The 24,091-nt window shown below is 42.5% G+C and overlaps 1 protein-coding gene across 3 annotated transcripts in view; it reads left to right on the top strand.

Moving 5' to 3' along the window:
* The window catches only part of LOC104558794 (KAT8 regulatory NSL complex subunit 1-like), a 104,386-nt gene that overhangs the window by 17,643 nt on the left and 62,652 nt on the right, over nucleotides 1–24,091 (top strand). For all 3 annotated transcript variants that reach the window (XM_062017760.1, XM_062017761.1, XM_062017759.1), the window contains exon 2: nucleotides 984–2,370. In XM_062017760.1, coding sequence (XP_061873744.1) covers nucleotides 1,067–2,370 — 1,304 coding nt within the window. In that variant the 5' untranslated portion in view covers nucleotides 984–1,066. The remainder of the gene's footprint in view (nucleotides 1–983; nucleotides 2,371–24,091) is intronic.

The following is a 24,091-nucleotide window of genomic DNA, read 5'->3' as shown; positions in this document are numbered from 1 at the left end:
TATTAAATGGACATTTATGTCAATTTATGTAGGTGCTAGATGAAGTAGCTTTTGCACTGTTAGCTCAGCCTGTGTTATGGGCTATGTGAACGCAGATTAAAAAAGGCATTAAAAACCACTGACACTTCTAGTGGTTAAGGAAGTAGGTAAATGACCAGAAGCTTCAGGGTGGGTGAGGTAGGGAATGGTTGTAGTGTATGTGAATGAAAAGTCTTTGGTTATTTCTTGTATTTTACCTAGTTGAGTTAAGCCATATCTTGCCACTGCAGAGTGTAGAACTGCTCTGTCATGGTGAGTGTGTGGGTTAATCTTTATCCATGCTCTTGAAAGAGCAGTGGGAATAGCTAATGCTGGAAATCACCTGGCTGATTGGAAATGTACTTCTGTGAAAGCAGGTGTCATATACACCAGGAAAATGACTTTTTTCAAATCCAAGGCTTTCAGGGAAGTGATGGGGTTTCCTTAACTGCTGGGAGTTTAAGCATACGGATGTTCCCTTCAAACCCTGTCTCTGTTACATGTTCTGACTTGTCATTTTTAACACACCTGAGCTGACAGTGGAAGCAGTGAAAACTGTTTTATAGGCACAGCTCAAGGATTTTAAAGGTGCAGTTGATGAGCTGCTGGCATTGAGGAATAGGCATAACCAATGCCAGGCCTTTAATGAAGGCCTGCAAGGATACTGATACGCTGGTAGATGGACTGAGAGATGAGAATAGTAGTTACAGGCAGGCAGTAGCTCTGGGTGATCCTGAGGACCAGCTTGCGTGTTGCTACTTCTCTGTTTTCAGCTGTCTGTTGCCCAGATGGCTCCGCCAAGCACACGGCTGACGGTCACAGAGAGAGGATGCTGTGCTGAATGAGGAGCTTGGGTGGCTTTACTGAGAGTAAAGCCCACAAGCCTCGCTGTTGCTGTTGTACATATTGTTTAGTTTATTTTCTTTGCAATGTCTAATTTTCTCATTTCCCCTTCCCTTCTGTAGGCTGCCCTTGGGAGAGGCTGTGGGAGGCAGTGGAGCTGGCCTCGGCACCTGAAGAGGCTGGACTTCCCGTCTCTCTGTGCTGAATGGCTGCGATGGCGCCCGCTCTCACTGATGCAGCAGCTGAAGCTCACCACATCCGATTCAAGCTGGCTCCCCCATCCTCCACCTTGTCACCTGGCAGTGCTGAGAGCAACGGCAACGCCAATAACATCCTCCTGGCTGCCAACGGCACCAAAAGGAAAGCCATTGCTCCAGAGGATCCCAGTTTAGATTTCAGAAACAACCCTACGAAGGAAGAGCTGGGCAAGCTGCAGCCTCTAGTGGCCTCTTATCTCTGCTCAGATGTAACATCTGTTTCTTCAAAAGAGCCTCTGAAGCTGCAAGGGGTCTTCAACAAGCAGACAGTGCTTAAATCTCACTCTCTATTATCTCAGTCCTTCTTGAAAACAACTGATCTGTTGGGGAGACAACCAGTGTTGGAATTCACTTTGGAGAATCTAAAAACAATGAGTGCTAATAGTCAGCCACCTCTCCCTCAAGCGCCTGTAAATGGCTTGGCCAAGAAATTGGTCAAAAGTACCAATTCAGATCATGAGAACTCTAGTTCTATGAATGGTGGGAAATGTGCTCCTCCTTCTGCTGCCCTTCAGGGTCTTGATTATAATGCAGGAGGTTCTGAATCGGGGGACATGAAGACTGCGTTGACCAATTGCACTCTTCCACATAGAAGCCTTGGTGCAGAGCATACAACTCCATTTAGCAATAATGGCACTGCAAGCAAATCTTCCCTTAATTCCACGGAGCAACAGCGGGTACTTGAGGGTGGCAGTGGAGAGACTAGGTTGCCTGGTGTTGCTAGTCACTCTGACTTTGGGAACAGTAAATTGGAGGAGCAGAAGCCTTCTCTGTTGACTGGTCACCACAATGCTCTCGACTCCGAGATGAGGACAAGGGCATTGCTGCGACGGCAGGCGGACATTGAGAACCGTGCCCGTAGGCTGCAGAAGCGCTTGCAGGTGGTGCAGGCAAAGCAGGTGGAGAGACATATCCAGCAGCAGTTGGGTGGCTTCTTGGAGAAAACTCTGAGCAAGCTTCCAACTTTGGATCCTCTGAGGCATCGGAGCCAGCTGATGTTGACCAGAAAAGCAGAAGCAGCCTTGAGGAAAGCTGCAAGTGAGACAGTTACTTCAGAAGGCCTAAGCAGCTTCTTGAAGAGTGATTCAATATCAGAAGAATTGGAGAGATTCACGGCCAGTGGCATGGCCAACTTGAGATCCAGCGAGCAAGCGTTTGACTCGGATGTCACTGACAGCAGCTCGGGAGGAGAGTCTGATGTTGAAGAAGAGGAATTGACCAAAGCAGACCCAGAACAACCCCACATACCGCTGTGAGTAGCAGTTACGCCTTGCTTACTGGTGGGGAGGAAGAGTGAGGTGAAACATGGCAGATGGAAAAATCTAGGGGTTTTGTAAGAGCACTTCTTTTTTGAGGGACTTAGATCAAAGAAGTAAATGTTAAAACTAGCGTAGTGTGATTTGCAGCAGACTTCCTAGTTCAGGCAGCACAAGCAACACTGCATGTGCTAGTTGCTGGTGTTCTAGTGGATCAGCAAGTCCTGGAAATACTGGCTGACTGGAGTGGTGGTGCAAGCACGCTGCAAGTACAAACCTGAAATACTATAAATGATTCTCTCCATGATGCATTGGACCTGTCTCCTGAAAAGAAGTGTTTATCTTTTTAGAGTGGGACTCTTTGTTGCAAATCAGTTATGTAAAGTAAGACCAGACTGAATCTTTGTAGCTGACAGCACACTTGTGACTGGGGAATTGTTGTGTTTAGGGTTGTTGTTGTTTTTGTTACATGAACTGCCTGGAAAAAAAAAAAACCTCTGAAAGGATTTGGTCCAAGTGCTGGTGGAAGCATGAAGTTGAGTGTGTTCTCTTTTTGAATGTGGGAAGGTATTGCTGGGAGTTCTCTTCTTGTCTGTGAGTTGCATTAAATGATGATGACAACCTTGTAATTGTGGTGTTCATTGGATGCTATTTGCATAAATATTAGGTGTCAGTTTGTGAGTGGAGGAGTAAGATCCATGTCAAGACAAAAGGACTTGAGGCAAGTCAAGAAGGGAAACTTTTCTTACAAAACCAAGAATTTTCCCTAGGAGTGCTTATCAAAGTATTTTGCACAAATCTCAAGCTATATTCTGTGTCTAATCTGTGTACTGCTTGCATCAGTAGATGATCTCTTCCACCCTGATGGACCTATTAAACATGATTCTGTGAGGTATAGCTATGGTTGACAAAAAGGTCCCTGCAGCAATCACAGTGGTCCTGTTTGGAATGTGGATGGCTTTCCGGTCAAGGCTGGAAATGGTCACCGGGACTTTTGCATACCTGTGCTATTCTGGGTTTGTTCAGACCCTTGTGGAGGAATAGCTGAATGTATTTTGATCCCTGTAGTCCACAGTGATGCCAGTGGCTGGTTGAGTACTGCATGACGTAAGTTTTGCTGAACCAGGTAGGTGGACGTGAACAGTGGTGTGTGTATTTGATAACTTCATAATCCTCCAAAAACATGGTCATACGGATGAGTGCTGATAAACAGATGTTACAGTTCTTGAATATTAAATTCCAGCTAAATGTCACATTGTGTTTTGGGATGTCAGCATAGGATGAGTTTCTGACTGCAGAGTCTTAAATGTGGCGAGAGTTTGGCTTTCTCCCAATGCAAAGCTAGTAGCTGAGCATGTGATCCCTGCTGGCTGGACATAAAGGCGTTCTTGTGCTTTCAAAAAGAGAATTTAATAACTTCATTCCTGTTTTATAATGTCCACAAACTTCCTGGTGGGATTAGTAGTAAAAATGTATTTACAAGTATTCCAATAGTTATAAGAGGAGACATTTGATTAAAATTCTGTCCAAAGTAATCTTAAATTTCCCGTATTGTGGGTTTCGTAGATTCACATGTGGCCTAGCAAAGTGAAATTTCTTCGCTAGTCATGTTAATCCCAAGAGGAACCCAAGAGTGGAAGTGCAGTGTTCAGAGATGAGATGTGTGGAATTATTTGCTGGCTTTTCTACCCTTTGTGTTAGTCATGCCTTTGCATTCTTCAGCCTCACAAGTACTCTTGAAAAGCCAAAGATTTAAAAGCTAATAAAAGAATGATCCTTCTGTTGTATGTAGGTTCAGAAGCTGATGTGGCTGTCTACTAGCATCTAGGCCAGGCCCACCAAACCTCGCTTCGTTTGTGCCTGTGGGTATTCAGTAATTAGCCTCCCCAGTATTGACTTCCCTGTTGGCATGCGTGCTTTGACATTGGCTCTCATGAGCTCTGTCATTACTGAAGTTGAGGCTGAATGCACATTTGTGCTTGTTAACAAAACTCATGAAATCAACTTTAAGAGCTGGTACAAGCATTTGAGTTACATCTAAATATCATTCTTTTCAAAGCAGTGCTAAGAGACAGGAAGGGGAAGAGCTGACTTTTCCACTGGGAAGCTGCCTTGGGACAACTTATTGTACGGAGCCATTGTTTTTTGTTTGTGTGAGCACAGAACAGCAGAGACTTTTTGCAGGGTTGCTCAAGTATGGATTTTGCGGCTTGCTGAATTGACTTATTAGAGGGAAGACTTTTATTCTGATTATTTTAATTTCAGGAATGAGAGAGAGTATCTTAATGAGTGTAAAAACCTCTGCCTCAGTCAGCATCCCATAGCTGTATATTGCCCCTGCCTTCCTCCAAGAAGGTGCTTGCTTGTTTCTATATCTTTAGTGAGAGTTAAACAGTGTGTCTTGTAGCTTGCAATAAAGTGCCATGGTCACTGACTGCCTCTGGAGTCAAGTAGAAGCATGCATCAGAAACACAGATGTGTTTACATCATGCTTAGATAAGAGCTGACCTTTGAATTTTTCTGGCATGATGGCATTCCAGAATCTTCATCTGGTCAAGGACACTCTTGGAAGCATTTTTTCTCTTCTGTCCCTCTTGATCTTCACTGTAGAAGAGCATAACCCTGAGAAATTGCATCATTTTAGTAGTGCTAGGGATCTGTCAGAAGTTGGTAGGTCCTTTTAAAGCGCTCATAGACCTGCTGGCCAGGAAAGTGCTGTCATTCAGGTGTGTAACCAGGCCATGGTGGCATGCGTAATCAAAGGGAGGTAATTGTTACACCTTTGTTGGGAAGCCTTGCCAGCTATGGGCTTGGTTTAACAAGGGACTCGGTTCCCATGCAGCAGAGGAAGAAAGAAAACGTGTGCAGGCAGGGTTGGTTCCTGATGTATTCTTCGCTTTATATGGACCGAGGACCACCATGTTGCATTCCATTTGCTCTTTGATTGATGATAATAATACACCTCAGCTTCACAGCTAAGATCCTCTTACATGTTGTTTCAAAAATGTGTGCGGTGGCAGTTAGGATCAAGAGAAGTTTTGATTCTGTTTTGCCGTGGAGAATTGTGCTGAACTTCTTTGTCTGGGTGTGACTGAAAAACCTGTGCTACTTTGAAAGGGCCCAAATGCTGTTGTCAGCGTGGCACGATCAAGAACTACTGTTTGTGAAACATTGCTCAGAGAGAGCATGGGAATTCCTCCTAGTGCTGGAGGGCTACTGGCTGGGCTCTGGCTTATGTGGCCAAGTGATGGTGTAGCCAAGTAATCAGAAGTCCTGGTGTTTCTGTGGCCCTCAATACATATAAGTACGAAATATTTATTGTGTCTTCTGCATATTTATAGTAGCTGCTTTTCTCAGACTTGTACATTTCTTTAGTTGTTTTGCATTTGACTGTAGCTTCATCAGAAGTTGTCAGTTATTTTTGGCCAGTTAGTTACTGTGATGGATTTGTGTGGAGCCACTTTTGCTTGGTATTAGCAGGAGGGGGCTGCAGTGCTGCCCCTGTAGACAGTTCTCAGACTTTCTCCTGGCCCTGCGTTGGACCCATCTCCATCCTGACTGGGCCAGTCTGGTGCCTCTGCCATCATTCTTTAAGAACAGAAATACAAAGTGTGTAGTAGGAGATGGAAGAGTAGGACAAGATGGAGGCAACCACATGGACCCTGCAGTCAGAAAAGGAAAGAAGTGTCGTCAGGCCCCCTGCAGCCCACGGTAAGAGTTAGAGACTGTGTCATAGGGGATGAGTGGTTTGGACCCAAAGGAAACCAAGTGGAGCTGGAGTGGCCCAAAGCAGCATGTGCAGGGCTGCCTGTGTGAGGGATCCCGTGCTGGAGCAGGGGAGGACCAGCATGGAATCCTTCTCCTTAGAGGTGAGATAAACAGCAGGTTGGAGGTGGTTTCCATTAAGTTTTGTTTTCTTCCCCAAGTTGAATAGTCTTGTCTGTTTTGCCCAGGACCATAAGCGATAATTGAGTCCTCCCTGTCCTTTGAGAGTCCCAATTGCCCTTGGTACTTACAGCTGATGATGGTCCATTTTTCCTGGATGGACCTAAACCATGACAATTAGCTGGTGAGTGGTAAGCAATTTCATCTTTGCAATCCTCAACTTTGGTTTGTGTACCATGAAAAATTTTCTGAAAAGGTGGAGAAAATGAGTCTCCTTCTCTGGGGACATTCAAACCCACCTGGACGTGTTCCTGTGTGACCTGCTCTAGGTGGTCCTGCTCTGGCAGGATAGTTGCAATAGATGATCTCTTGAAGTCCCTTCCAAACCCTTAAGGTTCTGTGATTTTATGAAGTGGAACTTCTCTCTTAGTTCAGGTCTGTTACCTGGAATGTCACTATTTTGATGGCAGTTACATCAAGCTTCTGAGAATGAACTGAAGTTTCTAGCAACTTCTCACACCACCTTTTATTAGAGTAAGATGGTACCTACATTGGTATTTAGTTGTGGTTGTTACCATGTTAGGCCATGATGCCTAACACTTCAGTGATCCCAGTTCACTGGTGGGAAATATGAGCACTTTCTGGTCTCTGTTGCAGTGAATTGTTTCATAGCCTTGGAGCCCGTGTGTTGACTCTTCCCTGTGCTGCGTGACACAGTGCTGCTTGGGTTTCAGAACTGCTGGACTTGGAGACGTAATGATTTCTGACTAAGAAGTGATTTTGTCACCACATATTTAGAAGTCCTTTGTGATGCAGGTGGCACTTGCAGTGGTTGTTCAAGGAGTAGTTACAGCTGGTGTATCAGTTGACTGAGAAGAAAGATTTAGAAATTCTGATTTATCTCTTCTTGATTGTATTTTTTAAGCAAGAGCATGATAAGGAAGCCTGCATCTCAGGAGCTATTAAATAGTGTTTCTCAAATCTGTGATTTCATGGAGTTGTGATCCAGTGACTGTAGGGACTGAGGAAGCTTTTCCTGCTGGTCATAAACACATTTCACTCAGTGCAGAGCAATCCTAAAAGTTTGTCTTTGATCTTTATGACTTTCTGCTTGTTTTTTTGCGGTGTTTTTCTTGTTCTTGACTTACAGCTGTGCTTGTAGGTACTGTTGACAGCACAGTGCTTAACCTTCTGTTTTCCATCTATTTATGAAAACTTGTGTGTGTCATATTTTAATTGTTTGTAGTTCATGTGCTGCTCAGCAGTGATTTTGTTGCTTGATGGACATCTCGACCATCTTTGATTTGGGAAGAAAGAGAGCAAATCCTGAATATATTCCTGCTTTGCATTTGAAAGCAGAATAGCAGAGAGCAGTTCGTTGTTCAAAAATGCTTTATCAGGTATCCAGAATAAGTAGGACACTCTGCAAGTCCGTCTTGCTTTTAAGTGGGCAAAAGAGAACACTGTTAGAGAAAGATATTACGAAAAAATAGTTATTTCCCCAAGAAATATTGGTTGCAGTATACCTCTTAGAGATCTAATGGATGTCTCATAAGTTGTTTCTTACTTGATCTGCATGCAGACCTCACTGGATCATAGAAGTCAGATGTTTTTGGCGTTAAGTACTCATAGCGCAACCCACGGAACTGAATTCGGGCAGTGTTGACTTTCTTCCTAGAGGAAGTTTGATGCATTGGTTTAAAACTTCTTTCTGGGCTGAACTTAATAACAGTTGTTTCAGGGAGAGCAGAAGGGAACCAGCCCTTGGTGTTGGATCACGTGTGTGAAGAGTAACGGAGGAGTTGGATGCTGTGGCACAGGAAAGTGTTTGAATTTGGCATGTGGCTTGTTGAATGCAGACAAAGCATCTTTCTCACAGATGCCTTTAGGGTTCTAGTTGGGCTTTGGGTTGTTCTGTTCAGAGTCGGATCTTCTCTGCCCGTTTCTGGGGCTATGAGACTGAGCTCAGCTGGTATATGGAAGATGATGCAGAGGACTGGAAATGATTTGGTGTCTGACACTACCAATAAACTTTGCTTTATTACTTTGTTTCTTGCATTGTCTCTGTAGCCCTTATCCAGCAGGGCAACAAGGAAAGGTCTCTGGCTCAGACTTTATTTAGGACTTTAGGGTCACACTTTGGATAGGGTTGCATAAATATTTACTTTACTTTTCATTGGAAAAAGCCTGTCAGAGCATCTGAAGCAGTAGAAAAAAATGTGAACTGGTAGGATAAACCTAGTGTGGTTAACTTGTCTGCTTTTGTACAATCTCATTTGAGATTGAAGTTAGCATTTGAGCAAGGGAAAAGGGCCCCATTCAGAGCTGATCTTTGATACTGAAGTCTGGTGTACCACTGTGGGGGGTGGGGCAAAGACTTTTGTGTTGCATTACAACAGCATCTGTAAGCAGCTACAGTTAAAGCCACATTTTTATTCTTGTTATTCTGACATAAGACAAAAAAAATACTGTATGGCTATGATGAAAACTGAAGCAATGGCAGATGTGACTACCTTAAAGAGATTGTAGAGGTAGGTGTACTTAACAGATGGATTCTTCTTCCTGAAAGATTTTTCTGCTGTATGTGGGCTTTTTCTCCCCCCTCCTTTGTTCTCTCCTCCAGCAGAGATGTTTTGGTTGCACTAGCTCAGCAGCAACACTATGCTAGACTTCCAGCTGGGGAAAAATGTTTTCCTTGCTAAACTGGCACTACCCCAACAGATTTTTGCACAGAGGGTGTTTTGAGCACACCCTAGATGTGATGAGTTTTTTGAGTGTCTCTTTTCAAAGCCTTGGAGAACTGTGGCTTTGCTGGGCCGTTGTATAAAACGCTTTAGGTAGAAGAGAACTTAAAAAAATGACTTAGGCTTTACTTGCTGGACCTTGAATGAAAGGAAGGACTTAAAATACAAATAGGTGAAGACCTTTGCATTGACTAGTAATTCATCTGGGAAGTGTAAAGAAAAAGTTTAATTGTGGTCAAGTCTTTTGCAGTTGCTCTTCATTTCTCTGCAGCAAGATGTGTACTGGGGATGGTTCCATTCTTGGAGCTGTCTGTAATGCTTTCTGGTTGTGGCTTTCTGTATTTGAAAGACTTGCTATATGCTGGTCGTTGTTGTAATGAAGTGGTTTACTGAAGTAACATCCAGCTTCTTTCCTGGCCCCCTCCATCTGACCTTCTCTCTCTGTTCTGTGATAAGGTAGTTTCTGGAATGCCTGCTGCAGCTTTGACCTCAGCACTGGAAAAGCTATTTATGGGAAGAATACCTGGCACAGGCACCATGAGTTAAGGATTTGGTTAATGGTGTCTGGGATTTCCATGTAGAACATGCTTTTTCATTAAACTGCGTCATATCAGCAGTGAGGGGGGTGATACTTTTGTGAAAGTGTTTCAAGGGATAGTCATATACTTGTACTGCTGAGGGCATAAATTCACTGGTTTTGTTATGGGGATGGGATGTCTCTAATATTTTGCTGCTAGTTGGTCATGTTGAAGGTGGCTCTCCTACTGCTGCATCCTGCCCCCCATCTCCAAACCAACCTTCAGCTTTGTGTCAAAACACACTTGTTCCAGCAGTTGTCTATGGCTGGTTATTAAGCCCAAGCAGGAGGGTCATCATGGTGATGTATTTAAAGCTCTTTGGCTAGTTGTAAGCAGTCAGGTTAGTGCAGGTGAACAACTTGACAGATGGATGTTTTCTCCCTAGTGCTCATGTGCAGCCATAATATCTTAACTCCAGAATTATGTGTTCCCTGTGATAGTGGTGGCAGAATTTGGCTGGCACATCTTGTGACACTTGTGCTTCTGAAAGAGATTAATTTCTGCTATCTTATGAATGAGCATGAGCATGCTCTTTCTAGAACTGTTTCATTCTTGAAGATACATAGCCCACTTTGAAGACTTACAACTCCCTTTTTCTGTTAAATACGTGCATCCTTACTGTGTAAAACATAATTTAGTTGTCTTTTGCTTATGTAGTAGAACGGTCAGGGGAAGTGGGAGACAGGGGTAGTTTTGGACACAGATCTCGCTGCGGTTTCAGGTGTTTCCTTGCAGCCCAGTACAGCACTAAGTTGGTCAAGTAGATAGTTTTGAGTGTCATTTTACTTCTTAAAACGTGCCTTCCAATGGGGTGGATTTGTGAAATCTGACTTCATTTGCCAGCTTGCTTGGTAAAATAATCAGTAACTTAAAGCAATACAAAAAGACTCTAAACTCTCTCCCCCCCCCCCCCCATTATAATGGTAACTTTTTTTTATTGGACTCAAAACATTTGGTCATCAACTTACTGAAAGAGGGAGAAAAGGAGGATCAGGGTACTCTTTATGCAGCAGAGCTTTAAGCTTTTTTATTTGTGACATTTTAGCAGTTTCCATAGTAACACATAACAATATTGTAAGAAGTGTCCTCCCTTATTTGTGTAAGGGAGGACTTAAAAATATTAATGGAAAGCAATGTGAATTGGAGGGAAGTCTAATTGTATTTTCCATTCTGAGCAGAAAAATGGATGCTAGGCAGAGGAAAGTAATTTGAGGCATTGTCTGTAGTGAACCACCATCTGTAGGTTGAACTTGTCTTGGCCAGCAAACAGAAAATAAGAGTACATCAGTCATGTTGGGAATGTTTGCCATAAAGTCTGTCTTCTCTGATACTACAGGTAAACCTTTGGAAATACTCCATCATTCATTGTCCAGGTAAAAAATATTTCATCTCAGAAGTACTTCTCATCCCAGCCTGTGTGCAGTTGGAGCTTGTCTCCTCCTTCTATGATATTTGGTTAAATGTACCCCATTTACCTTCAAGGGGATCTCCGTAAGCTTACTGGAATAAAAGTTGTCAGTCTCCATTTAGAAGCCTTAGTAGCAGAGTAGCTCGTGCAGCTTTACAGGCACTCTGCATTTAGTGAACTCTCTAGTGGCTCCTACTTAATGACCGGTATTGAGCTTTTGCTGTTTCAGGGTGAGAGATGTTACTTTGCATTATCAAATCTAGTTTACTCTTGAGTAAGAAGCAAAGGGTTTTTACAGAGATGCAATAGGCAGAAATCACTAAAAAAGAAAACTGATTATTGAAGAAAAAGGGTTAAGAGAGGAATGTCTGTGTGTGCATATTTAAGTGGGTGTAAGTCTGAATTGTGAGTTGACAACCTTGCACCTAGCTCCATATTTCCACACAGTTAGGTGAACAGAGACTGTGGAGGCCAGTATGACACTGTGGTTTAGATGACTCTGCAGTTAAATTACCTACGGGAACATGGCAAGAAATTCCTATTTTCCCAATTGCCTTAAACATCAATTCATAAATGTTACACTTCCATACATCTTATCTCTGGTTTTCTGTTATCAAGTTAGATATTTAATCTATTACAAAGTTAGATATTAAGTCTTCTGAGCCTCTGTCTTCGCCCTGGTGTTAGCTTGATAGCTGTGAGTTGGTCCCCACAGTGCTTAGTGCCCTTTGGATGCAGCTAACTGTTGGCTGGAAGTTACAGGCAATTCCTTGCTGGACTCTGGCCACTTTCTGATCTTCTTGTAAGTTTGAAGCTTGGACATAGTCACAGCTAGTTCTGCCCTGACTTTGCCTTCTGCCTGCATCAGAAGCTGACTAGTAGGTAACATGTTTCTTCTACCTTTTTAGCTTAGGAGAGAACACCTTGACCATTAGTGCTTGATCCTGGTTTGTTCCTGGGCCTCTGTTGCAGATGCTGCTGCTCTCTCTCCTCCATGTGCTTGCAGGCAGCGAGCAACTGGTGGGATGAGCAGTTTCACTTACAGGAGCTGTACGTGCCTGTGGAGGTCAGTTCTCTGTTAGGCTGACTACAGGTACGTTGCATTGCAGACACAGATACCAGATGATAAATAAACTCGGTGCTTTTTCTGGCTTGTTTTTTGAATTACTTCTGCATTCTAGATGGCAAAAGCACTCTGTGCTGCTGTCACCCAGAATGACTGGACTTAAAAGTGCTTGGGAAGGAGGTGAACGTGTTCAGAGGTGGGCACAGATGCTAGTGACCTGTTGGTGCCTTTTCCTGCACCCTCTTAAGAAGGCACGATGCAACAGCTCTGCAACTGGGACACTGTTCTTGTTCACCTGAAGCCTCTCTGCCCATTGCCAGTACTGTCTTGCCTTGGGTGCTGTGGGTGTCAGCACAGAGGAAAGCAGAGTACCCCTCTGCATCCACACACGGAGCAGGGCACGGGTCTGATTCAGAGGTGAGAGCTGAGCAAGAGATGGGCAGCTTTGAAGATGTTCCAGTGCTCGGTGATCTTGACTTGACGTGAATTTTGCAGCTTCTGACAAAATTTAACTCTTGTGGCCCCAGTTCCTGATCTGGGTAGTTTGATGTGAAGAGGTAATGGCTGTCCATATTCCTAGTGGCTTTTTTCTCTGCTGGAGGCTCATATCCCAGTGGCCAAGGGGATATTTCTTTTTAGCAGCCATTATTATTCCTAGGCTGGGGTAGTAGCATGAATAAAAGAAGCAGCTAAAGCTGCGTATTTTTATGTGAATTGGAGCCGTTCTCCATGTGACTTCTGCTATTCCAGTGCTGGCTATTTAAAAAAAAAAAAAAAGAAGAGACAATTAGCCTTCTGTGGATCTGCATTTTGAATGCGGAACACTTGCAGGGCTCTTGCTCCATGTATGCAACGTTCTGTGGTATTGACTTTCTGTCATCTCAGACTAAAACAAGAAAATTATTCTCTCTTTACTCCTATATTGTAGGTATCTCTCTTGCCATTTGTAGAAATTTATGAAAGTCAAGAGGAAGACGCTCTTTATGCTGATACAGAAAAAAAATAATCTGATATAACAATCACATTAGGAAGTGTTTCAAGGCAGCAAATGCTTTTGCTATGTCAAGGCAGATTAAATTGATAGAGTATTTTGGGGGTTGGACTAGATGATCTCTAAAGGTCCCTTCCAACCCTACCATTCTATGATTTTAAAAGGGTTTTATTTTTCCTAATTTACATGCTTGAGTGTCATCTAATGACTTCTCCAGAATCTTTTGTTCACGTGTCAAAGCCTTACTGTTTTAAATAAATTTGTCTGAGTAGTAGCTAGCCACTTAAAATTCATCAGTGTGATGATTCATATTGTGCCTAAGGACAGCTTTCCATGTTCTGTCCTTGCTTACTCCATTCCCCTCTCCCTGCCTCTGGAAATGGGCAAGAGGCCCAAAACAGCTTAACTCTTGGCTATTTAAACCTATTTTTGATAAGTGATATTTATAGAAAAACCTTTACCTGTAGACTTTGATTGACATCTTATGTTTAGTTCTTAAACTGGCATATGAAGTGTGCAACTTTGCTTGTTTGGAGGCTTTATTAATCTGCTTTTCTATGAAGTTGAGCTGTTCTTTGAATTCCTAACAGGTTGAAATTATGTCCATCTCCAGTTTACAGTGATTCTGTACTTGTTCACTCTTTTGTGGGAATCTAGAACTTTGCAAGGGTGCAGTCATGCTCCGTCTCTCATTCCTGCATTAGCTCTCAGAATCAAACAGAATGGGAGGGATTGAAAGAGACGTACAAAGATCATCAGGTGTACCCCTCTGCTAAACCAGGTGGGTTGTGAAAACCTCCAGAGAAGGAGCCTCCACACCCTCCTTGGGCAGCCTGTGCCACGACTCCATCACCTGTACAGTAAAGAAGTCTTTTCTTGTGTTTAAGTGGAACTTTTTGTGTTCTAGCTTATGTCCGTTACCCTCTGTCCTGTCACTGAACACTACAGAAAAAAGTGTTGTCCCATCCTCCTGACATCCACCTTTCCAATACTTGTAAGTATTAATGATGTCCCCCTGCAGTCTCCTCTTTCAGGCTGAACAGCCCCAGTTCCCGCAGCCTTTCATCATAAGGAAGATGCTCCAGTCCCCTTACCATCTTGGTGGCCCTGTGCTGGCCTCTCTCCAGCAGTTTCCCCTTGAGCTGGATGGAGAGCCCAGAACTGGACACAGGACTCCAGATGAGGCCTCATCAGGGCAGAGTAGAGGGGGAGCAGAACCTCCCTCGACCTGCTGCCCACACTTGGTGCATCCCAGAATGCCATTGGCCTTCTCGACCAGGAGGGCACATTGCTGGCTCATGTTTAGCTCTTCTTGTCTTACATTAATATCTGTATCTTTTTAATATGAGAATTTCTAGTTGTTTTTGCAGCCAATCTGCTGTGTGCTGCTGTTGAGGTAGTATTTATTTTCAAAATAGTATCCTTTGTAGAGAGAAAGCTTTCGTAACCTGTTCTTGTTGTCATGGCACAGATCTGCCTTCTCCCCCCTCCACCTCCCTCTTTGCTTGCTGTTTCCAGACGTGTTTTGATTATGTTAAACTCATGAAACTAAATGCCTCTTCAGGCTGGGTACAGGTAAGCCCTAATCAGATTAGCCACTCTGCAATTTGAGTTGTTTATTTTACCTATGTTTTTGTGTGTTTGAACAACTGAGCTTGTGTGCTACAGCAAGGCCCTCTTCTATGATAAAGGAAAAGTGATGTGGTGAACCCTTTCGGTGCCTTTATGAGGAACTAGTGAAAACTATCAATGATTTGCTTGAGTTCTGTATGTGCATATGGATTTTTCCCCTGTGTGTATACAAATTTCTTTCCCTCTTTGTGTGTCTGCCATCTCCTTAGTTTTATGTCTTTGAGTTATTTCTGGAGCAGAGCTTCTTCTGGACCAAGATTTGCCTGCTGCTCAGGTCAGTGGTTGGGGTGCACAGGAACTGTAGTTGTCTTGCACTCACTTTCCTATTTATTCCTTCCTTCTCTGATGGGTTTGTGTGGAGACACTTTTGCTTGGTATCAATGGGAGAGTCCTGCAGTGCTGCCTCCATAAAGAGTTTTTGGACTTTTCCCTGGCCCTGTGTTGGACCCACCTGCAGCCTGGCCAGGCCAATCTGGTGCCTGTGCCAGAAATATTTAAGAAGAGAAATTTGAAGTATGTAGGAGGAGATGGAAGAGCAGAGCAAGATGGAGTCAACCACCTGGATCCTACAGTCAGAAGTGGCATCAGACCAGAGACCCCCCTGCAATGCCCAACAAGAATTAGAGATCCCATGTCAGAGGGGATGAGGGTTGGAGATCTTGTGTCAGAGGGGGCGGGCGGTTTGGACCCTGACCTGAAGGAAATGGAGTGGAGCTGCAGTGTCCCATCAGAGTGTCCTGTGGAGGAGATCAGGAAAGGACAGACTGCAGCCCCAATTCCGTGCCCTCCCTCCCTGCCCAGTGCAGATTATAGAGGGAGAAGGTAGTGACACTGGGATTTGAGCCCAGGAAGAGAGAAGAGGTGGAGGAAGATAGTCTGAAAGGGCTGGTTGCAATCTGCATCATTTGCCCTACTCTGTAGTGTTTTCAGTTGAATATTTCTGTTTGTTATGTTTTGGTTGGAGGTGGATTAAGTTAAGTTTCTTACTCTTCTCCAAGTTGAGTAGTCTTGTCTATTTTGTCCAGGACCATAGGGAGCAACTGAGCCCTCCCGGTCCTTTGGGTGTTCCAAAGGGCCTCACTACTTAGGGCTGATTGTGCTTCTTCCTAGACGAGCCTAAACCATGACACCTTCTTGGGGGTGACCTCCTTAATGTTTACAGATACCTAAAGGGCAGGTGTTAGGAGAATAGAGCCAGGCTCTTGACAAGGATGTCCAATGATAGGACAAGAGGCATTGGGTATAAGCCATAACATAAGAGGTTCCAAAGAAATACAAGGAAGAATTTTTTTCGCTGTGAGGGTGACGGGCCACTGGAACAGGCTGCCCAGATGGGTTGTAGAGTGTCTTTCTCTGGGGACATTCAAAACCCACCTGGACAGGTTCCTTTGTGACCTACTCTAGGTGGTCCTGCTCTGGCACTGGAGTTGGACTAGATGATCTTTTGAGGTCCCTTCCAACCCTTAAGATCCTGTGATTCTGTGTGATAAAGAAATGATACACGAACACTCTGTGGTGCTCGGCAACGCAGCTCCTAGAGAGGATAAGATGTGCAGAAAATTTTGTGGTGGGTTGTATTTTTTTCTTCATTATCACATCTGTGAAGGCTTTGGTCATAAAAGCTTTTTGGAATTCATAACAAGCAATGACTGCAGGGCTTCAGTGTGGAGGAGGTAACCTCCACAGTCTCTTGTAGCAGTAACAAAGTGATCTTTACTAATGAGAACCTGTTGATGTAGCCAAGTGTTACTCCATGACTCTGGCACAGGAATCTTCTCTTTATTATTTTGCTCTGATGTTGTGGCATTCCTCAAAATCGCTTTCATCCAGTTTTTGTCTGCTTGTTAAGAACCATCTGCATCCAGAGCACTTGGCTACTTTAAATGTTTGTCTTATATAATTGGAACTTTTTTCTCCCCTCCTTTTGGAGCTTTCTAGTAAGATTTTTCTCCTCCATCTGATGTAGGTGTTTGAATTTCTCAACTAGTCAAACTAGTACATAAAATAGTCATCCTTATTCTGGGGCTTGCTATGTAGTCTTACTGGAAAAAAATACTTATTTCCACTTCATATTATTAGGCCTGAGAGGAAACTGTAATCTTCCTTCCAGTTTGAAAGACTGACAACAGAATTTACAAGAATATCCATCTGGGGAAACCTTTCTCCCTTTTCTTCCTTTTTTTAAAAAAAAATTTTTCCCTCTGGTCTTAGAGGTTGACTGGAGTTTTAAAGTGAGTTAGATGCTATCACCTGACTATTGGGGATTTTGTTCAGTCCTGGGGTGTGTATGTTCCCTTCTTTACCGCCCTTGAGAACTGTTGACCTAGTAAAATGGGAGTACTAATTGAAGTAATGGAGCTGTCCCATGCTTCTCTTCATTTCTGAGAGTAATTTGTCCAAAACCCTCCTGCTTTGTTTAGCTGACGCTTAGTGAGATACAGGAGGCCCTGAAAATGTGTGATTATTTACTTAATAGTGGTTTATGCTGTTGTCTGTCACAATGCAGTGGAGCAAATAGGTAGCACCTCTCTTCCTCCTGTGCTGCAAAGAACAGTAGCTGCCTGGCTTCCTCAAGGATTAATCATCTTCATCGTACCTCTGAGTTTTTGACAGACATTAGGGTGGAGAGCTGAACAGTGTTGTCTCTGGCCTCACAAAAATGTCTTGGAAAATGTCGAAAAAAAACATGCCAAAATCTTGTTTACATGCACCTCTTAAAATAATTGTCATTGCCTGTTAGCTTGGTGGTAGTTGCCGTCACTTTTAAGGTCCTGGCACTTATTGCAAGAGGTTACGTGATCATTTCAGGAAGATTTTTGCAGCAAGGTCTGTCTCTCTCTTCTTAAGTGCAAACATCTCATCCTCTGTAGTACTCAATGGTGAACTTTCTTGCCCTCTGAGTGAGATTGCCCTCAGTACTCAAGTACAATGGCTGTGTTGTGGTTCTGGTTCTTACCACAGCTCATTCCAGCTCTGCTAATGAAAAAAAAAAATAAATGGTTGTATCTCTTCCAGAGCTAGGAATTCCCTAGGTCTGTGGGTGTGAAGATGTGTAGTAGTTTGGTTGTTCAGCTTGCTTGGCCCTTCAGACACTTTGATGCTATGTAGGAATCCTTGCATTGATGACCCTTTGTTTGTGATACAATTACTTTTGTGTTGGCTTTTGTTGTGAAATACTTGGCTTCAAGGTTTTTCAATGCATTTGAAAATGAATTTTACACTATCTTTGGACATGTACAAGTAATGTTGACATGAGTCAAAAGAGGAACATTGTCCTAAACCAGCAAAGTCTGAGGTTCATCCCAGAGTAATTGGAGGTCAGGGTAAGTGATCCTGTTGATTGCATGATCATGCATCACACCTTGTGTTGTTGAATCTGCTGTCAGCCTCACATCATTGTTCACACTAGATTTCTAAAATGTCAGTAAGTTGGGAATCTGTATTCTGTTCTTTGCTTTGTGTGAGCCTTTGAAGGTTTTATCAAGCATTAAGGTTTGGGAAGTGACTTAGCAATACATGCTATTTTCATTTGCTGTCATTGCTCATGGATTGCTTGACTGAAAGTTGCCAAAACACAAGTTTTTGGGGACTCTTGTCCTGAGGTCTAGACATATGAATGTGACATGCTTTACACTATATATATTTTTTTTTTAAAAAACAGAAATGTAATTTCTGGAAAGCAGTGACTGTAAGGTAAGTAATGCTCCCTTCAGTCCCCTCTCTCCTCTCCCAAAAGAATAAGAAAACACTCCTGAAGTAAACACATCTTTGATAAATATCTCATAATGAGATTGATCTTGTGATTTTTTTGAGAGAGGAACTAGGGTAATGTGTAGTCTCTTGTATAAGATTTTTCAATGCTACCAATGAAAACATCTTCTAAAAATATCCTGTCTTCTAGAATAATCTATTCTTGCAAATTAGAGCCTGATATTAAATAACATGCTGTAGATTGCAAAGGATCCACTTCAAAGAAACAGACCAATATTCATCTTTCTTTTCTCCCTTTCCAAATCTTTATTAGCTTTCTAGGTATTTGTTGCTGGCTTCACAGAGGATGTAAATAAAATTAGTATGAACAGAATGTCTTTCCAAAAATGTGGTACTGAAACTGCAGGGGAGTTTGCTCAGAAGGTGGAAACTGGCTTGCTTTTTCTACAGATACTTCTTTTTTTTTTTTTCTTCATCTGAAGCCTGGTGTCTTGGCATGAAGTAATCATTATCTGATCCCTTTGAGAAGTCCTAAGTAGTGGCTGTGTCTTGTCAGAACCTGACTGAAAGGGCTGAGTAAAATCTATCCAAGAAAAATAAATTTCTGCTGGAGCAGCCAGCACTGCATGACATGAACTTTTGGAGGGATGGGGGTGGTACAAATAGAGTGTTTTGTTTTGGGACTGGGAAATGTGAGTGAAATATGAGGATTATGACCTTTTTTCTTACCTACACAGTTAAGATACAACCCCCTCTTTTAGACTAAGATAATTCAGTTATTGATATTTTCTCACCAGTTCCTGTTCCTGTGGCATCTCTTTCCATATTTTATCCTGTATTTTCTAATCTTCTGTAGCTGTTACAGAAGGGCATCTCCATTCTCTTCCGCTTTGTAGACCATAGACCCAGGTCTCTGAGTGTGGTGCTGACAATCATTGTTCATGTTACGGTGCAGACACTTGCGTACAAGGGACTGTATCGCCCAAAGCTCTGGCAAGGAGATGAGTCTCACAGAGCTGCTGTTGAGTTCCCGAGGCTTGAAAAACTCGATGGGGTTCTTAGCTTGCAGAGGTACAGCTCACAGGGCTGTGTTTAGGGAGAGAGAAGAGCTGAAAAACATGCCTAGGGTGACAAAGTGGGTATTTCCCTTGGGCTGTCGTGTCCCCTCAGTGAGTACTGTGGTGTTTGGGTCATCTTTTCTAGCTTGTCTGTGGTTGCCTCGTCCTCCTTATCCAGCCCTTTGCTCCTGATGTTGTGATTTAGGAATTCCCCTGTTTGCAGTACCAACAGGGAGGAGTCATGTAGCAGTGGTGAACCTGTCACATCTGCTTGATACAAACCTGCATTGTCCTTGACAAGGAAAGAGCCTTCCAGTAATTCACCCTGCCAGCAAGAGAGGGGATTTATTTTTGAAGAGCATATGAGCTCTTTGAAATGAGTGCAGTGTTTAGTGACACCAAAGGAGAATATACTTTTGTGAATAGGAAATAATGCTTAATTGCTCAAGGTGGTAGTTTATTCTTACAGGGATGGAATTTTGGTCTGTGAAAACCAGAAATGTGGCTGTGAACTCATTATTTTGATTTCTTCCTCACTGTCTCTACGTAGTAGAAGGCATCTTGCCGTTGCAGAAGGAGATGATCAATCTTTCTGTATCTAAATGAAATTAGATTAATACTGCATTCTGTGTAGTGCTTTTATAAAGAATCAAAAACATTCTACTCTTTTGCAGCACTGTGTTAATCACGGGCAATTTAATGAGTTGAAGACCTGTGGCCACAGGAATATGTGTAAACAGGCCAACAAAAAGCTGAAGCTGAAGGGTAACTCAGGGATAAGAAGCAGGCTGTGGAAACTCTGAGTCTGGCAAATAGATGTGATTCCTAGTATGTTTACAAAACAGTAGACCAATCTGATTGCTCTAAAGTAAAAATGATCTTGTTTTCTCTTTCACATGTTGACATACAATCCTTTTTTACCTGTCATGTGTTTTTTAAACTATAAGGAATTGTGAATGACTTCTGTGTAGTGAAAGCCTTGAAAGATGTCTAAGCATTTTGGAGAGTGTATGTACACGTGTGTGCGGTACACAAGAAACTTTTTTTAAAAGAAATCTCTATATTTACTTGTATCTCGACATTTTGCTTTTGAGGCCATTCCTCTGTTAGTTACAAATATGGTAAAGTTCACTGGCTAGGAAGGAGAATTCTGAAGTGTATCTTTTCCAGTGTAATTGGAATATAATTTTATTAAAGCAGGTTTTAGGTAGAGCAGGAAGTGAGGTATAGGTTAATAGGTAAAAACAAGGCTGTTCTGAGAATCTGAATGTGGAATCTTCATGTGCATGACAAGTTACAGCCAAGTCACCAAAAATGCCACCTGTTTTATTTTTTCAAACATAGAACTCAGTCTCGCTCAGCTAGAGACATGTCAACAATTCCCTTGCAGAGATGGAGTTAGACTGAACAGTGTAACTCTGTTCCTGTAACCACTTCTATGTGCTTCAAAAGTATAAAAACATTAAGTAGGAGGATCTGTTCTTTGTGGTAGGTTTCACTCATGTTAGTTAGAGGTTGCTTTAAGTTATGAAACATGAGGTTTAACATCTCTTCTAAAACCCATTGGAATTAATTGTGGGTAATAGTATGCAAAATACTCAGACATGTATAAATTCTTGATTTGTTTGGTAGCCTGCTTCAGTAGTCTTTGATGTTCTGGGTGTTCCTTATTTTTAACTTGCAGTTTTCAGAGATGCCTTGTGGTTTCTCTTAATTGTCACTTCATCATCACTTGGCCGGGTAAGTGCTAGCAGGGTATAAAACACACCTCCCTGCTGCAGCGCATTCTGCGTGGCTTTTCATCTGAGCCACCTCTGAGCTTGTCATTAGAAGGTGGAAAGTAGGCCTGTGAACCTCCCCCACCCCCAAAGAAAAATAGAACTCAACCTCAAAACCGAGTTTACCCAAAACTTGCTTAGCCAGTGGAGTGGCTGGTCCTGTGTGAATTTGGTTTTTTAAAAGTGTTTTGTGCACAGGCCTGAATTTGGTGGCCTCGTCAAGAGATTCTCAGGACTTTGTAAGCTCTTCATAAAGTTGCTGATGAAGTGGTATTTCGTGATGTTGACTTCACAGCTGGTGACAATTGCATAGGGTTTTTGACACAGATGTCTCTTATTGTGGAACAACTCAGTGTATGTAGCAGTAGGGGCTACATTTGATTGTTGGTCAAGATTATTTAGAAAGCTGAAGGTGGAATCAGTTAAGATTTCTGCTTTTTAAAAAAATTGTCTTACTGTTGGACTTGTCCTTTCAGTTCCTTCAGCATATGAATATTGGACCTTGCAGATCTAAATATCAGGAGTTTTGCCTTGCATTTGGGGACAGGCTTCTGCAGCAGGTAACAGAGCATTTACTAGCTTCTGCATTGCTAGTGTTTTAGTTTTATACCTTGTTATGGCAGAAGCACAGAGCTGTTACATAAGTAGCTTTTAAAGATGAGACTTGTCAAGAAGAAGAAAAGGACCTGTAAGCTTTGCTTAGTAAGCCTTCAAGTAGAATTCAGGGCCTACAAATAAATTTGTTCTTAATAAACTGAGTGAAGTTACCAGTTTGTTTAAAACTTCATTTGTAAGATAGAATAGACTTCTTGCAGCTGGTTTGGGTGGCCTTTTTAAAGTAAGTTCTGTTGGTATATCAAAGGATATAAATTTTGAGTACTTTGCTGCCTTACAAAGGTCAAAGTCTGGATCCTCCTGTCTCAGTATGGACTGGTGACTGATTTTGAGACAAGCTTTCCTCCTCAGTAACTGCTGCTTTTTAGCTTCTGTGTGCCTTTCTTTCTCCTCTTCTCTATTTTTTTCTTCCGACTTGGAGACTGAAGGTATATGGTGTTACAATTTTAAATACAAAATGATATATTGCCTATATGTCTTCTGTGTCTCATGTTGCAGTTGTAACAAGAATGCCTGTTGCTCAAGCTTTTCAAGGATGAGGCCTTTGCAGTCTCTTAGCAGGAATAATTGGCATAGTTTACTTGCAGATGTTTCTTCTTGAAGTAAAACAAGTATATGTAATTCTTGACTGAAGGTGTGCTTTGCAGCATTTTTAATGTGTTACCCTTAGAGAAATAAGGGGGAAGTATTAACACTGGGAGTTGAAGTTTATCTATGAAATGTGACTAGACATTCTTTTGTAACTCTTCTTTCCTGAACGTGAAACACCTATGTTATCTGTTCTGCTATTTACATTGAGTTGAGCAGGCAACTCTTTGGATCAAAAAGAGGCAAGGATGGTGGCATCTGGATCCTCAGTCGTAGTGTTGTCCTCTTCTCTTGGCCTTGCGAAACTGAGGTTTGTTAGGTCACTATGGCTGCCTCTGTTGTACTCAGTGTGAGCTCTTCTAGTCTTAGCAGGTGTCTCCCTGAAAATATGTGCCAGTATTTTCTGTCTGCTGGTGAAGAACAGTATTCCTTTGTTGCTGTTCGGAAAGAACAGGGAAGCCAGCCAAGTTTGGTGCTGCTTCATGGCAGAACAGATCTTGTTGCTTTGAAGTTGTATGCCTACCACCTAGGCTTGTAGTTCTGAAAATCTTTATTGCAGTCACTGAAACTTGTTCTAGTTAGTAACAGGTTCCTCTACTAAAACTCTGACCATTTTTTAATCCCTTTTTCTGTCACTCCTCTGATGTTTGGGGAAGAGCTAGTTCTTGGCATCCTTCTAGGACATATGTAACAAACCTGAAAAAAATATCTAGTCAGTCCTCTAATTGTTCACTGGCAGTGTTTTGCAGTAATTGAGAAAGACCAGGGTCAGGGTGTTCTGCACGTGGGAGTTGGTGGGAGGCATCTGTCTGTTGCAGTTGAGTAGATTTGTAAAGGTTTTTTATTACAGGTACTGGGAGACAGTTCTTTGAAGATTTATGGAAACATCTGTGTTTATAGCAGTTGAGTTTCCATGTGAGATTTTGTGCATATATATTCTCTCCATCTCATGTTTTTCAGAAAGGTACTTACTGTGGAGTTGGGAAATACTTGGTGTGTTAGACTGTTGGAGTTCAACAGCAACAAATTATTTGTAACAAACACTCCCTCAAGGTCCAAACGTCCTAAGAATTCCCAGCACAGATAAAACTCCTTTCACTAACCACTATGGTTCTTTTCTAACTTTCCTCCTCCTAAAGGATGAAGAATGGCACCTCAGGGAAAGGTCTTGAAGGCTCACCATGCTCGATTTGAACGCCTTTCTGATGTCAAATCCCTGTATAGCAGAGTAGAAAGGATTTCCTTTGTTTGCACCCTCAGAGTTGCACTCTCACCCTCCACATTGTCAGACTGTTTGGTCTTCGAAACAGCTTTTGTATCTTTGTGAAATTCTTGTCAGGTTTTGACTTGGTTTGTTTTCTGTGTCCTTACTTTGCAGTAGTGATAGCTTTGTGTGCTGCAGAACAGCACAGCTGAACATAGCAAAATGCACCTTTTATTGAGGAAGGGGGAGTTAATAACACTGATCAGAAGTTGGCTTCCCTCTTGAGGCTGGGGCAAAGGACCCTTTGGAGCCCTATTGCATAAGAACAACAGAACAGGGAATATTTAAACAGCAGCAAACCCATCCCAGTGCTGCTCTGATCCTCTGATGGTCTCACTGCACGGTGAGCTTCAAATAGCTGATGCTCGTTTCTGACAGTGTCATGAGTTCTGTGGTTTA

This window comes from Colius striatus, chromosome Z (genome assembly GCF_028858725.1).
Source record: "Colius striatus isolate bColStr4 chromosome Z, bColStr4.1.hap1, whole genome shotgun sequence".
NCBI lineage: Eukaryota > Metazoa > Chordata > Aves > Coliiformes > Coliidae > Colius > Colius striatus.
Note: the sequence above shows the minus strand (reverse complement) of the source record. Positions and strands in the feature narration are given on the sequence as shown.